Source organism: Stylophora pistillata, chromosome 13, assembly GCF_964205215.1.
Source record: "Stylophora pistillata chromosome 13, jaStyPist1.2, whole genome shotgun sequence".
Taxonomy (NCBI): Eukaryota; Metazoa; Cnidaria; class Anthozoa; order Scleractinia; family Pocilloporidae; genus Stylophora; species Stylophora pistillata.
This window is the reverse complement of record NC_142531.1, coordinates 4,798,609-4,812,320: the sequence shown is the minus strand read 5'-3', so window position 1 is coordinate 4,812,320 and position 13,712 is coordinate 4,798,609. Positions and strand designations below refer to the sequence as shown.

At 40.0% G+C, this 13,712-nt stretch overlaps 1 protein-coding gene across 1 annotated transcript; it reads left to right on the top strand.

Annotated features, from left to right (window-relative positions):
* The first annotated feature begins 1,765 nt into the window (after positions 1-1,765).
* LOC111322687 (uncharacterized) lies at positions 1,766-13,255 on the top strand. The gene is made up of 2 exons (XM_088742744.1): positions 1,766-1,947; positions 8,591-13,255. The coding sequence occupies exon 2, from the start codon at positions 9,053-9,055 to the stop codon at positions 10,187-10,189; it is 1,137 nt and encodes a 378-aa protein (XP_088598870.1). The 5' UTR covers positions 1,766-1,947; positions 8,591-9,052; the 3' UTR covers positions 10,190-13,255.
* The last annotated feature ends 457 nt before the right edge of the window (positions 13,256-13,712 follow it).

Here is a 13,712-nt window from a genome sequence, read left to right as displayed (position 1 = left end):
GGTGTTCACACGAGGGCACTCAATTGCACAAGAACATAGGAAAATTAAGAGGCAAAAGATGTTTCTTAGTCTGGGGCGTTACACGAAAACAATTAAAATTTGGTAACTTTTCATTGTAGCACTATTAAACATCAGCGCAAACGAACTACACTTATTCAGTCGGATTATTCATGCTTTTAAGTGTTCCGTTTTTGTTTTGTTTTTTTTATTTTATTTTTAACATACACAGTCAAATAGGGTAGAAATTCCATCAAAACGGCTCCAAGACATCTGTATATGTTTACAAAACTAGAAATAGTTTTTTATTCTTCAGTTGTAGAAATCTAGAAGTCAGGGAAAATTCATCATTAGAAACTGCAATGTTTACAAATACCGGAAGTCACGCATCATACTGACCCGTGATTGGCTTATTTACCGTTTAGTCGCAGGGACTGGTCGCACAAACAGTTCACACGAAGGGACAAACATTTGTTTCATGCGACAAGTCCTTGCGACTGGTCGCACGAATTCAAACCAGTTTGAATTCGTGCGACCAGTCGCAGGGACCAAATTTTGGTCCCTGCGACCACAGAAATGTGTAGTTCACACGAAGGGACTAGTCGCATGAAACTGGTCGCTGGGACTAGTCGCAGGGACTAGTCCCCTCGTGTGTGCCGACCTTTTCGGCACCCCCTGGTTTGAATTCATGCGACCAGTCGCAGGGACTTGTCGCATGAAACAAATGTTTGTCCCTTCGTGTGAACTGTTTGTGCGACCAGTCCCTGCGACTAAACGGTAAATAAGCCAATCACGGGTCAGTACGATGCGTGACTTCCGGTATTTGTAAACATTGCAGTTTCTATGAATTTTCCCTGACTTCTAGATTTCTACAACTGAAGAATAAAAAACTATTTCTAGTTTTGTAAACATATACAGATGTCTTGGAGCCGTTTTGATGGAATTTTTTACCCTATTTGACTCTCTGTCTGTTAAAAATAAAATAAAAAAAAAAACAAAAACTGAACACGTAAAAGCATGAATAATCCGACTGAATAAGTGTAGTTCGCTTGCGTTGATGTTTAATAGTGCTACAATGAAAGTTAGCAAATTTTAACTGTTTTCGTGTAACGCCCCAGACTAAGAAACATCATTTGCCTCTTAATTTTCCTATGTTCTTGTGCAATTGAGTGCCCTCGTGTGAACGCCTTAAGGGACTAGTCCCTGCTACCGGTCCCCTCGTGTAAACCCTTCAAAGACTTGTCGCTGGGACTAGTCGCACGGACTAGTCGCAGGGACTAGTCCCCTCGTGTGTGCCAACCTTAAGGGAAATCTTTGAGGAGCCCCCTCTCGTAACATGTGGCCGGGTAAAACTGGCCACATGTTACGAGAGGGGGCACACATTTAGCATTTAGCACATTTAGCTCAATTTTTACTTTATTGTAAAAATTGAGCTAAATGTTCTTTCAAAGATTCGTTTACGAACCTGAAGAGCCTCTCAAGTCTGTCAAACCTCTTCTGAGCTAAGCCTTTGCCAAACGTTTATTCAACGTGGAGTACAACGTAAAACACAGACGTGTCATTCTTCCCACTGGTGGAATAATTGTATTATTTATAATTTGCAGTTTTAAAACTGGAATGTATAATATTCAGTTTTAATTCTAACCCGTTTTTCCTAATCCATTCATCAAATTCCACCCCATAGAAAACCCTCAGGGCTTAAAAAAAAGGGCCCTTTATATACATCTCATTGAAGCACAATATATCACTTTGTTTTCTGACGCGTTCTTCAAAGCATGCCGATAAAGTGGACCTTAGTGGCCCTGTATTCTGAAGTTATGCCGCGTTCAAGCGGATCACAATATACGAGAAACTGTCTTGAACTTGTCTTGGTTGCCATTACTTTTCCATTACTAAGCCGTGAGTAAGTGACAGTTTTTCACAGATTACAACAACTGATCGATTGTGAAGGTAAGGAACGGAATCTTTATACAAGCATCATTTTAGACTCGATGTTTCTCGCTCCTGTGAATATTGTTATGTTGGTGGGCGAGGGGTGTTAATGCGGAATGACAAGACAAACACGTAAAGGGTAGTCAATGTTTTCCGTGAAGGATTGTGTGGTTAAGGATATTTCGACATAGAGTGGTATTTGGAAAAAAATTCTTGGGACAATTTATCTTTGGAGCAAATCTCTTCACAATGCGCTCTGACTTTCATTTTCAACTGAATGACTTTCTAAAGCCTATCGTTTCTTGGAAACCGGTAAACAGTTTTGTTCTTCCAGAGTGCGTCTTCACAATAAACTTTACGTGTAACTGCCAACAATGTCAGGTTTCAACACGCGAACGTTTTAAAAGTTATATACATAACGGTTGATCGTGTTGAAACCTGACTTTGTTGGCAATTACTTTTGTTGAAACGTTGTATGACTTGTGGACACGAAGGACGGAAAAATTTTGAGTTGAACGCGGTAAAGAAACGGCGATTTTAACTTGGCGAACTCTGATACTCCAAGCGTTCAATTTTACCCAGAAACTTAAACAAATGAAATTAAACAGAGAAAAATTATACGAAAAAACCTAACAGAATGTAAATAAGCGTGCGTTTAAGTAAACAGAAAGTGACCAACCAGGCGCAGCCACAAAAGCAACAGACACAGCTACATAGAATATATTTTACTTATATGATAAAAAAAGTCAAATATCTGTCCTCCAACAGATCATAAGTAAGAAGTAATTAAAATGTGTGTTATTCAGCTTATTAAGAATATGAATAACACCAGATTCTCGAAGCCAAGCAATAAGAAGAGTAAGGCATGAAGTGCGTGGAACAAACATTTCGATATTGGGAGTGAAACCGGCGATGAATGAATACCACGTTTTACCATCGCAGATTACTGATCGGAGCAGATTGCACTTTAAACACCTCTGTTTAGGTTGATGCGCTTGAAGACCTTAAAAAAACCGTAAAACCTGAAGGAATTTGTTTTACCGTTTGTTCTATAGTTGTGTGATGGGATGTACCTGCGGTATCCGGTCTTTTCGTCCAAGAGTCTTTTCGTCTAAAGTCTTAGGTCCATTCGTCCAATATCAAGTTTTTTCGTCAAAGTTACAACATTATTTTAAATGAAGTTGTAGCGCAAAATATTTTATTAGATAATGACAAAAGTAAAGACTTGCCGTTTAATTATTTCGCACAAAAGAAATGGGAATATTAGGCTTGTTGTGAAGTGTCTGTTAGGCGTAATAGACAACCGAGTGTAACATCACTAAATGTCCGACATAACCAACAATATAGTCTAACATGATAAAGAAATAAAACTAAGCCAAAAATTACCCCAAATTAGCATCTTCTCTGTGTATTTATCGTAATTTAGGACGTTTAATTCGTAAAAGAGCATTAGTGACTAAAGCTATCGGAACCAAAATGGCAACGGCTCGCACTAATAAGTTCATTATATAACCTTGCCTAACCTTCTAAAAGATAATTATTTGCTTCGAGAAAAGACTTAACAATTAGCCGAACCGACTTAGATGAAAAAACTTTTGGGACGAAAAGACAGTAATTCGTACCTGCGCATGTCTCATCGAAAGAAGTGAAATTTGGTATTTTGGTTACAATGAATATAGGAAGTTCATATATTTTGAACTGCGGTATTAGATACGTAGGATGCACGATCCTCGCAGAAGAGAGCGCCATTTATCCAATAGCGAAAATCAGACCTGAAAAAAATCAGGCCTGTACGGGATTCGAACCACTGACCTCTGCGATACTAGTGCAGCGCTCTACCAATTGAGCTAACAAGCCAACTGGGAGCAGGCCGTTAAGTTGACTCGTAATAAACCCGTGATGATAAATCAGATACAATGAATATATGAAGTTCATATATTTTGAACTGCGGCATTAAATACGTATGATGCACGATCCTCGCAGTAGATAGCGCTATTTATGCAATAGCGAAGATCAGACCTGAAAAAAATCAGACCTGTATGGGCATCATACGTATCTAATACCGCAGTTCAAAATATAAGAACTTCATATATTCATTGTATCTGATTTATCATCACGGGTTTAGTAAGAATCAACTTAACGGCCTGCCCCCAGTTGGCTTGTTAGCTCAATTGCTAGAGCGCTGCACTAGTATCGCAGAGGTCAGTGGTTCGAATCCCGTACAGGCCTGATTTTTTTCAGGTCTAATTTTCGTTATTGCATAAATAGCGCTATCTACTGCGAGGATCGTGCATTATACGTATTTGGTATTTTGTCGTTTATCTCTGTATATCGATATATTTTCATTATTACTTCCACTGCAGAGTTTGACATCGTAACGATTTCGAGTGTAATTGATTCAAGGCTTTTCTGTGCTTCGTCTTTCGAATGATGCAGCACGTCTGAGGACTCTTAATAAACGAGGTTCCTTTCACCTCAGGTAGATTCTCTTCCAAATATTGCAAAATCGCGTGTCAAGAGTGAAAGTTCCAGCTATTTCTCGGTATTCCGACAGAAATAAACTATTCTTTTAGTCTTATATGGTACATACTAAAACAATTTTTCACCTCTCCTTCGGTGAATCATTGACTAGCGCGGAGCTAGTCTGAATGCCGGATTTAATTAACATCGGCATCATTTTTGACTTTTTTCTCTAAAATTCTGCTTATTGTTGGGTGTTCCAATTAATGAATAGGTCGATGAATAGTTCTTCATTTATAGTTTGGAGTATCCAAGGAACAAGGGAGCTTGTGTAATAAAAATTTCATCAACTGACGAATCAGCGTGACTAATACGGGTTGGTGTTACACCTACTGGAATTTAACTACAGAACAATGACAATTTCACTCTAAGATTTCCTTCATGTGGAGGGTTCCAATAGAAGTGTCAATAAAGGTGATTACTGTGTATTCAATAACGGAGTGAACTCTGATGTTACAGACGTTGAGTTTTTTTACCGAAAAGATTCAGCCTACAAAACTTCCCTCTATGTTTCATAAAAAGTCTTCATTCTTGGTAAGTGAAACAAATGTTTTCAGACTTCAGCGCTTCAAACACGGTGCAACCATGGGCAATCTGGTTTGTCATGAATATTTATCGTGGCTGAGAGAGAAAAAACTCGCTGAATCGCTCAAAACTAAAACAAAAATGCGTGAAATAATGCATTTTAAGTGAATGGAATTTATGATATGCTTCAGCTTGGGCCATGCTAGGGAAAATCACTTTCTGGAAAGCTTTTTGAGTCTTCACTCATGAAAACCCGGCGAAAAATGGTCGTCGAAAGGCCAGGAGAATACCGAAATTGCATAGATACAAAACCGAGGCACGAGAAAATTAATTTAAAAAAGAATGAATACATTTGGTAAGCTATTTCCTAGCTGAACTTTACTCCATGTTTTTAATAATTCAGATTTAGGATTTATGACTTCAATTTGTGTTTTACATCGTTAAGCATTTTTTTTAAAATGCTTAATTTTTATGGTCCTTTCGCATGACCGAGAAATGAGTATTTCAGCCGTTGAAAATTTGTGGTTACCGTATTCTCTTGAATAGAAGCCGCCCTTGATTAGAAGCCGCCTTTGAATAAAAGCCGCAGAAATTTCGCGAAGAGCAAAAATAGAAGCCGCCCTTAAATAGAAGCCGCCCTTAAATAGAAGCCGCCCTTGAATTAGCCTCCCACGCAGACGTTCTTTGGGTTCGTCACGCAAATGTTTTCAGGAAGATTGCGTGACGAGCCTAAAGAACGTCTGCGCAGGAGGCTACCCTTGAACAGAAGCCGCAGAAATGTCGTGAAAAGAAAAAATAGAAGCCGCCCTTGAATAGAACCCTCAATAGAGAGTAGATAAAAAACTGAAAATTGTTTCACTGTAACCTCCAAATAAAAGCTAACAAATAAAGCTTCATTGCGTTGAATCTTTTTCAGTCAATCAGCGGGAAACCAGTTTGCCGAACATCGAAACCGAAGCTCGAAATGCTTGGTAGACCGAATGTCACGTTATTTACATTTCATAAGAACTATTTTAGCTTCGGATTAGAAAGAGATGGAAAACTTTAGGTCGCGGGCTTTGGACTTAGTACATCTCCTTGAGAGCTCTTGAAGTTCTTGAGCGTCCACCCTGACTGACGCATGGGTTCTGTCCTCGTGTACCGGTTCACAAGAGCCGATACAAAAGACCGAACAATACACAACAGCTAACCAATGACTCCTAAACAAAGAAAGAACAATGGTAATTCCCTTGTGAACCGGTACACCAGGACAGAACCGACGCATGTGAAGCTACGCGCCATAATGATTTGGCAATTAAGCAGGGCACAATTGGCTGTTTGACCAAACCGCCCTAGCTTTGCACCCACCATTCTTTTTGGAAGGTGTCAGCCAGATTGTTAGCTATTACTTGGTGCAAAAGAACGTATCCCATCAATAAAAGAGAGATTCCGGCCTGCGGAAAAGTTATGAAGTACTCGAAGTGCTCGCTGCTCGCCATCTGTATTTTTCTAAAGTGCTCGCTGCTCCCTATCTGTATTTTCTTATGTGCTTGTGCTCGCAAAAATAAACACACTGCTCGCAAAGACCATTCGATACCCCTAGGTTGAACATACGGTGTTTAATATCAACTCACCTTAAAAACATTGTTATAGATCGCAAACGCCCTATTCTTTTTCTTTTGTTTATTGTTGTTTTACGAACAGCACTAATTGCAGTAGAAATTTTGCGTGCGCCATGCTTTGTGTCATTTCGTAACGTTACGTAAAATAGCATGTATTTAAACCGTATTGTTCATCGTAGTTTTTTCAGTTCAGTTTCCCTTTTGAGTGTTCAGTTTTACCCAGAAAGTTCTATTGTATTTCATAGTACCGCACGTCGTGCAGCTTTTTCGCAGTAAAGCAGTAACTCGTCGGCATCACGACAAATTTTTAACCGTTTCGTTTCGTTCGTTCTGATCTTGAGATTATATATTTTGTAAGTCGCGTTAAAAATTGTCCTGGAGTTTTCCTCGCTGAGAGTTAGTCGCCCATGGCAGTTCCAATTATAATCAGTTAAACAACAACAAACATATGAAACATATGTATGAACTGCGGTTATGAAACGTATATGTGCACGATCCTTCGCAGTAAAGCACTATTTGAGCAATAGTGAAAATCAGACCTGAAAAAAATTTCAGGCCTGTACGGGATTCGAACCACTGACCTCTGCGATACTAGTGCAGCGCTCTACCAATTGAGCTAACAAGCCAACTGGGAGCAGGCCATCAAATTAATTCGACATAAACCCGTAGATGACAAATCAAACAACAACAAACATATGAAACATATGTATGAACTGCGGTTATGAAACGTATATGTGCACGATCCTTCGCAGTAAAGCACTATTTGAGTAATAGTGAAAATCAGACCTGAAAAAAATTACGAATCCCGTACAGGCCTGTAATTTTTTTCAGGTCTGATTTTCACTATTGCTCAAATAGTGCTTTACTGCGAAGGATCGTGCACATATACGTTTCATAACCGCAGTTCATACATATGTTTCATATGTTTGTTGTTGTTTGATTTGTCATCTACGGGTTTATGTCGAATTAATTTGATGGCCTGCTCCCAGTTGGCTTGTTAGCTCAATTGGTAGAGCACTGCACTAGTATCGCAGAGGTCAGTGGTTCGAATCCCGTACAGGCCTGAAATTTTTTTTTTTGAAGCTATTGCTCAAATAGTGCTTTACTGCGAAGGATCGTGCACATATACATAATCAGTTAAGTTGTCGTTAATCCTAGAATAATATTCTTTATCGTAAAGAATTCTTTTTATTTAGTGCTATTAACTTTATCTTGTGAAGGTGTAGTCTGATCGTCCGGGTGAGTGTAGTCCTGAGAAGGACTGTTGTCGGTGGCAGTGACTGACGTTTCGACAACCTGTGCGGAAGTCATCATCAGAGTCAAGTGAGTGATTGTTGTCAGTAGAATGTTCTTATTCCAGTTCGTGTGAAATGATCGGTTGGTTTTGCCGTGATGTTATTGGCTGTAAGACTCAAGTGACGTAAGTCGTTCGTGATTGGTCTGTTTCGGTTTGACTGAACACAGACGGGCGACGAGGAAAGGTGATGTCAGCAATCACATCGCTGAACACCATCGACTTACCAACCACAACATTGACTGGGACTCTGCGCAATGCCTAACCTACAGCACTGACTATTTTCAACGACTGACTCTGGAAAGCTGGTTTACTAACTTAGAACAGACTCCCCTAAACAGATGTCAACAACTACCCGCCCCATACAAACGACTCATTCACGACATAAACATCACAAACGACGGAAAAAGAACAACCTAGCTTTACCGACAGACCGAAACAGACCAATCACGAACGACTTACGTCACTTGAGTCTTACAGCCAATAACATCACGGCAAAACCAACCGATCATTTCACACGAACTGGAATAAGAACATTCTACTGACAACAATCACTCACTTGACTCTGATGATGACTTCCGCACAGGTTGTCGAAACGTCAGTCACTGCCACCGACAACAGTCCTTCTCAGGACTACACTCACCCGGACGATCAGACTACACCTTCACATGTTACCCCCGGGTTCAAACCATTTACTGCATAACTTTATCTTCTTTTATAGTGATTCAGGAAGTCGCAAAACGTCTGACAAAAGGTCACCACGGAGGACCTTGATAGACATGCGCGTCGTTAGTTGGTGTCATTTTGGCGGGAAGAAGCCTGCATCCAACTGATTACAGCTTGAAACGATCTGAGCTGCATTTGAAGGTTCTATCAAATTTGGATGCGGAAAAAAAATTAAGTGTTATAACCCTTTTGGTTTGTTACATCCTGAGTTAAGAGTCTATCTGTACTCTGACTGTCCACGCTTGAACCACATAACTGGCGAGTAATGTGATACAGGATAGACAAACAGCTGAATCGTTCAAAAAAACTTCAGAATGTTAGCGGTGAACCAACATCTCTCTCGCCGTTTTTAAAGCCGTTTTAGTTTGATCAACGAACCTTTCCGAGGCATGGATCACTAACTGAGTAATTCCATCGGATCTACACTACGTTATTGACAAGCTTTGAACTGCAAATAATGAAGCTTCAATTAACGTATTGTCCAATTCAGGAGGTTGGCTTTCTACAAATACTTTGCAGTCGAAAGTATTTTAGGGCCATATGGTTGTGTTCTCTAACTGCCTTTATTATGATGATCACTTATCACCTAAGTGAATTCAGAGGAAAGAATTTCGTCGGAGGCAAGTTTAATCATGCGGTATCGCTACTCATAAAGAATTCTTCGTCAAGAAATACAAGCCTAATCGTTAATCTAAGTCTCGATATAAAACAAAAATCGACTGTTGTACAAAATACTACAAAAGATGGAACACGTTATGATTGTCACCGTTGGTGTCACAAAACAAACACAGCCGGTTCAAAGTATTTTCTCAGCGGAGTCTTGCTTGTACGAATTTATTCCAGTGACTTGGCAAAACTTAGCACAAGAGAACTATTGCAGTGGCTTTATTATCTAAAATACGCTGGTTTTGAACATGTTTACGTGTACGATGCTTATGTTTATAAGAATGAATCACAAAAGAACGCGCTAGAATTCCTCGTAAAGGAAGGCTTCGTCACATATGTGGACTGGAGTCACAAAGCGTTTCCCTATTCAATGACTGGAACTCAAGAAAGCGCCTATCAGCATTGCGTAGAAACATGGGGCAAGAAATCAAATTGGCAAGCAAGCATCGATATGGACGAGTACCCTTTCTGTCCGGAAGACACCAAACCCAATTTCATACAACGTTTCATAGCTAATTTCTCCAGAGAAAAACCCAGTGTTTCTCAGATAACGATGAAAAATTTCTTGTTTCTTGGTAAACCATTTAGCGATAAGGAACGCCCGTTACTTCTCGATCGCCTCAAGCGGAGAACACGCGGACCGGCTAACAATTTGGTTAAACCCATCTACAAGACTTCGGATATATTACGTTCTCACGTCCATCACCACGCCTTATCACATGGCTTTTCAGAGGACGCAGATGAAAGTAAAATAAGACTTAACCATTACTGGGGTGCTAGACTTCAAAACTGGGGAGATGACACGCCAGAAATTTTGTCAAAAACCATGGAAGATAACACGGTAGATGAAATTGTAAGAGAACTGCAAAGATGTGATCATGTTTGCCTACCGGACGAATCCTTAATTCATACAGTTCGCTGGAATTGAGCTATTCTCGATCTGTACAAAAATTGCGCTTCTACGACGCGCCTTTTAAACTGATTTGTTATGTTTTTGTTTGTTTAAAAATTTCTCGAAATTTGTACATACATAGACATAAATGGGACGGTACAAAACGTGGACCTTCCTTCTTGACTCCCTTTTAGAACCCCTTCTAGACCCCCTTTTGGACCCCTTCTGGACCTCCCTAACTAGAATAAGAGAGGATGAAAACAATAAACACCTGGTGCGACTTAGGAGGTCGTCATCAAAGTGGCATTTCATGCTAAAACCATTTGCCTGAATCTTCAAATAGTGCCACTAGAAGTGTTAATTCTCTACGGTGGCCCACAACTGTCGCGGCGAAAAGTAAGTATTGAAACTAAGTAAAAGGAAGTAAAACTTTATTTACACAAGGTAGCCCGTTCAGCTCAAGGCTGGTATCCGTAGGGGCCCTGTTTCTTAAAAATAAATTAATCACGGCGAAAAGAAATTGCTCGCAGCAAAAAGGAATTACTCATACCAAAAAAAAATTACTTACGGCAAAAAGAAATTACTCAGGGCAAAAATAAATTGCTCACGACGAAAAGAAATTACCCACGGCGACAACAAATTTCTCATGGCGAAAAGAAACGGCGAAAAGAAATTCCTCATGGCACGATGGAGCACAATGTTTTGCAGCACCTGCGAGCAGTGTTTACGGAATGAAGACAAGTTTTGCTCTCAATGTGGCAAAGGTATGGGATTTGAACCTATTAATTGTAAAGACAGACTTTTACATGCAGGATGGTCTTTAAAGACGGATGTTTGCTTGTGCACGGTGAGGTATAGTGTATTGAATAGACGCACAGGGGAAAGGCTTTACGCCAAATGTGGAAAAACTCAGGGAGGAATTCAAGAACTTCAGATTTTTAAGCAACAATTAGCGTTACCTTAGCAACACAAATCATAGTACCTCTATGACAAATTGATCATTTTAATCTATCTCATCGGTTTGAAATTTGTTATTGATCCACGACTCACGTCACTTTACTTTAGTTATTTCACTCCCAAATGCAGTGCTCAGGAAAAAAGAAAAAAACCTTTTGAGCCTCTTTATAAAACAACAGCTGGGTAGGCTCCCTTTCAAACCCAAAAACTGAGATCTTTAAATCCCCCCACAATCTTTACTTGTCTTCATTCCCTAAACACTACCCGCAGCTGCTGCTAGACACCCTGCTCCAAGATGGCGTGCTGCTTGATGCAATCCGAGCCAACTCGAACCAATCCTCACCACCCAGGCGTTTTTGAGTTTTCTTTTTCGTTGTGAGTAATTTCTTTTTGCCGCGAACAATATCTTTTCGCCGTGAGCAATTTCTTTTCGCCGTGAGCAATTTTTTTTTGCCGTGAGTAATTTCTTTTTGCCGTGAGCAATTTCTTTTCGCCGTAAGCGATTTTTTTCGCCGTGACAGTTGTGGGCCACCTTAATTCTCCCTATGCTCTCGTGAAATCCATTTTGTTTCTAACTGGTTCTAGAATATTAAACTTTCTAATAGTAAATATATAACTTGTATTGCGTACGGATTTTATGTAAACCAAATTTTAATATCGCTGTATATTTTAATTTGATGAAATGCCATGTTTAAATAAAGGGTTCCATCCCTCCCCACCCCTCCCCTATCCATTCCTCACCACCCCCTTCCCCTATCCATCCCTCACCACCCCCTCCCCTATCCATCCCTCCCCACTCCCTCCCCTATCCATCTCTCACGTCCCCTCCCCCTCTCCATTCTTCACCACCCCCTCCCCTATCCATCCCTCCCCACTCTCTCCCTATTCATCTCTCACCACCCCTCCCCCTCTCCATTCCTCCCCACCCCTCCCCTATCCATCTCTTACCACCCCTCCCTCTCTCCATCCCTCACCACCCCCTCCCCTATCCATCCCTCCCCACCCCCCTCCCCTATCCATCCCTCACTACCCCCTCCCCCTATCCATCCCTCACCACCCCCTGGTATCGACCACCAAAGTTAGATTCTCAATGCTTTTAGTATTTTGAGTTGTTTTTGGGAAAGTAGCGCCAAAATATAAAGAAATTTATTTACTCGGCGATTTGAGTTGTAATTTTTTATCAAATCCCCTGGAGTATCACACTTCACAGTTAATGTATTGATTAGCTTTCAGATGAATCAGGTGTTAAATGAACCTACAAGAGTCACTCCTATTTCCAAAACCTTAATTGACGTCGTGATTACCAATAGTAAAGAAAGGTTAAGTCACACAGGTGCTTACCCAGGTGATTATCTTAACAAAGATTTGAAATCCATCAATACCTGGTTGTCTTCTAATAAACTCACGTTGAACCTGACTAAGACCGAATTCTTAGAGATTTTATACTATTCTACACTCTTTTGAACATCTTCAATGGTTTGGTAAAGCCCCAGTTTGACTACTGCAGCTTAGTATGGGATTGCTGTAGTACAAGTCTGACCGAAAAACTTCTGAAGCTGCAGAAACGGGCGGCTCGTATATTGTTGTCCGCCCCTTATGATTCTAGTGCTCTAGACCTGTTCCGCACACTTCGTTGGAAAAACCTAAGGGACCTGAGGCTTATTGCCAAAGCCGCTATTGATGTTCAAAATTCTAAATGGACAGACACCTGACTATTTATCAAATAAATTCATCTTTTGTAATGATACTACTAGTTATAGACTGCTAAATAGTGAAATGAGGCTGGCTCTTCCGCAACCTCGTACCGATTATGTTCGTAAAAGTTTCTCTTGTAGCGGTGCCGCGTTGTGGAATAGCCTTCCGACTGATAATAGAGTATCTAAAACATTAGGTGAGTTTAAGACGAAGCTAAGTAACTTCAGTTTTGAGTGAACTAATGACATGGCGTCCCTGAAAAGCAGTACTTTTATTTTCATTTATTATCATTCTAATAAGAAGTTAGTTCAGTTCGTTTAGATTAGGCTTTTAATCTTTGTATATATTTTATAATGATTATATAGTTTTAAGCTTTACATTTGTAAGTATATTGCTTGTATACGACTGAGTGGAATTTACCGTGTATAAATAAAGTGAACTATCTATCTATCTATCTATCTATCTATCTATCTATCTATCTATCTATCTATCCACTTTCAATTAGTGATCACTATCTTATTTATGCAATCAGGAAAATAGGGATTCCCAGCGGTCGACCTAGGTTTGTTGAGGCAAGTAATTTTCAGCGTTTTGACGAATCAAAATTCAAAAGAGATCTCAGTAATGCGCCTGGGTCGTGTATTGATAATTTTTAAGATGTGAACTGTGCGCTAGCCGGGTGGACTAACGCACCAGAAGAATACGTAACAAACCCTCTCCTTGGTTAAATCCGAACATCAAACAGTTGATGTTTAAGCGAGATTGGTTAAGAAGGAAAGCAACCAAAACCGGTATGCTAGAAGATTGGACGGCTTATAGAACTTCAAGAAATCTAGTCAATAAAGAGATAAGACTAGCGATTAATCAGTCACGCATAAAAAAGATTTATCAGTCACGCATAAACGAG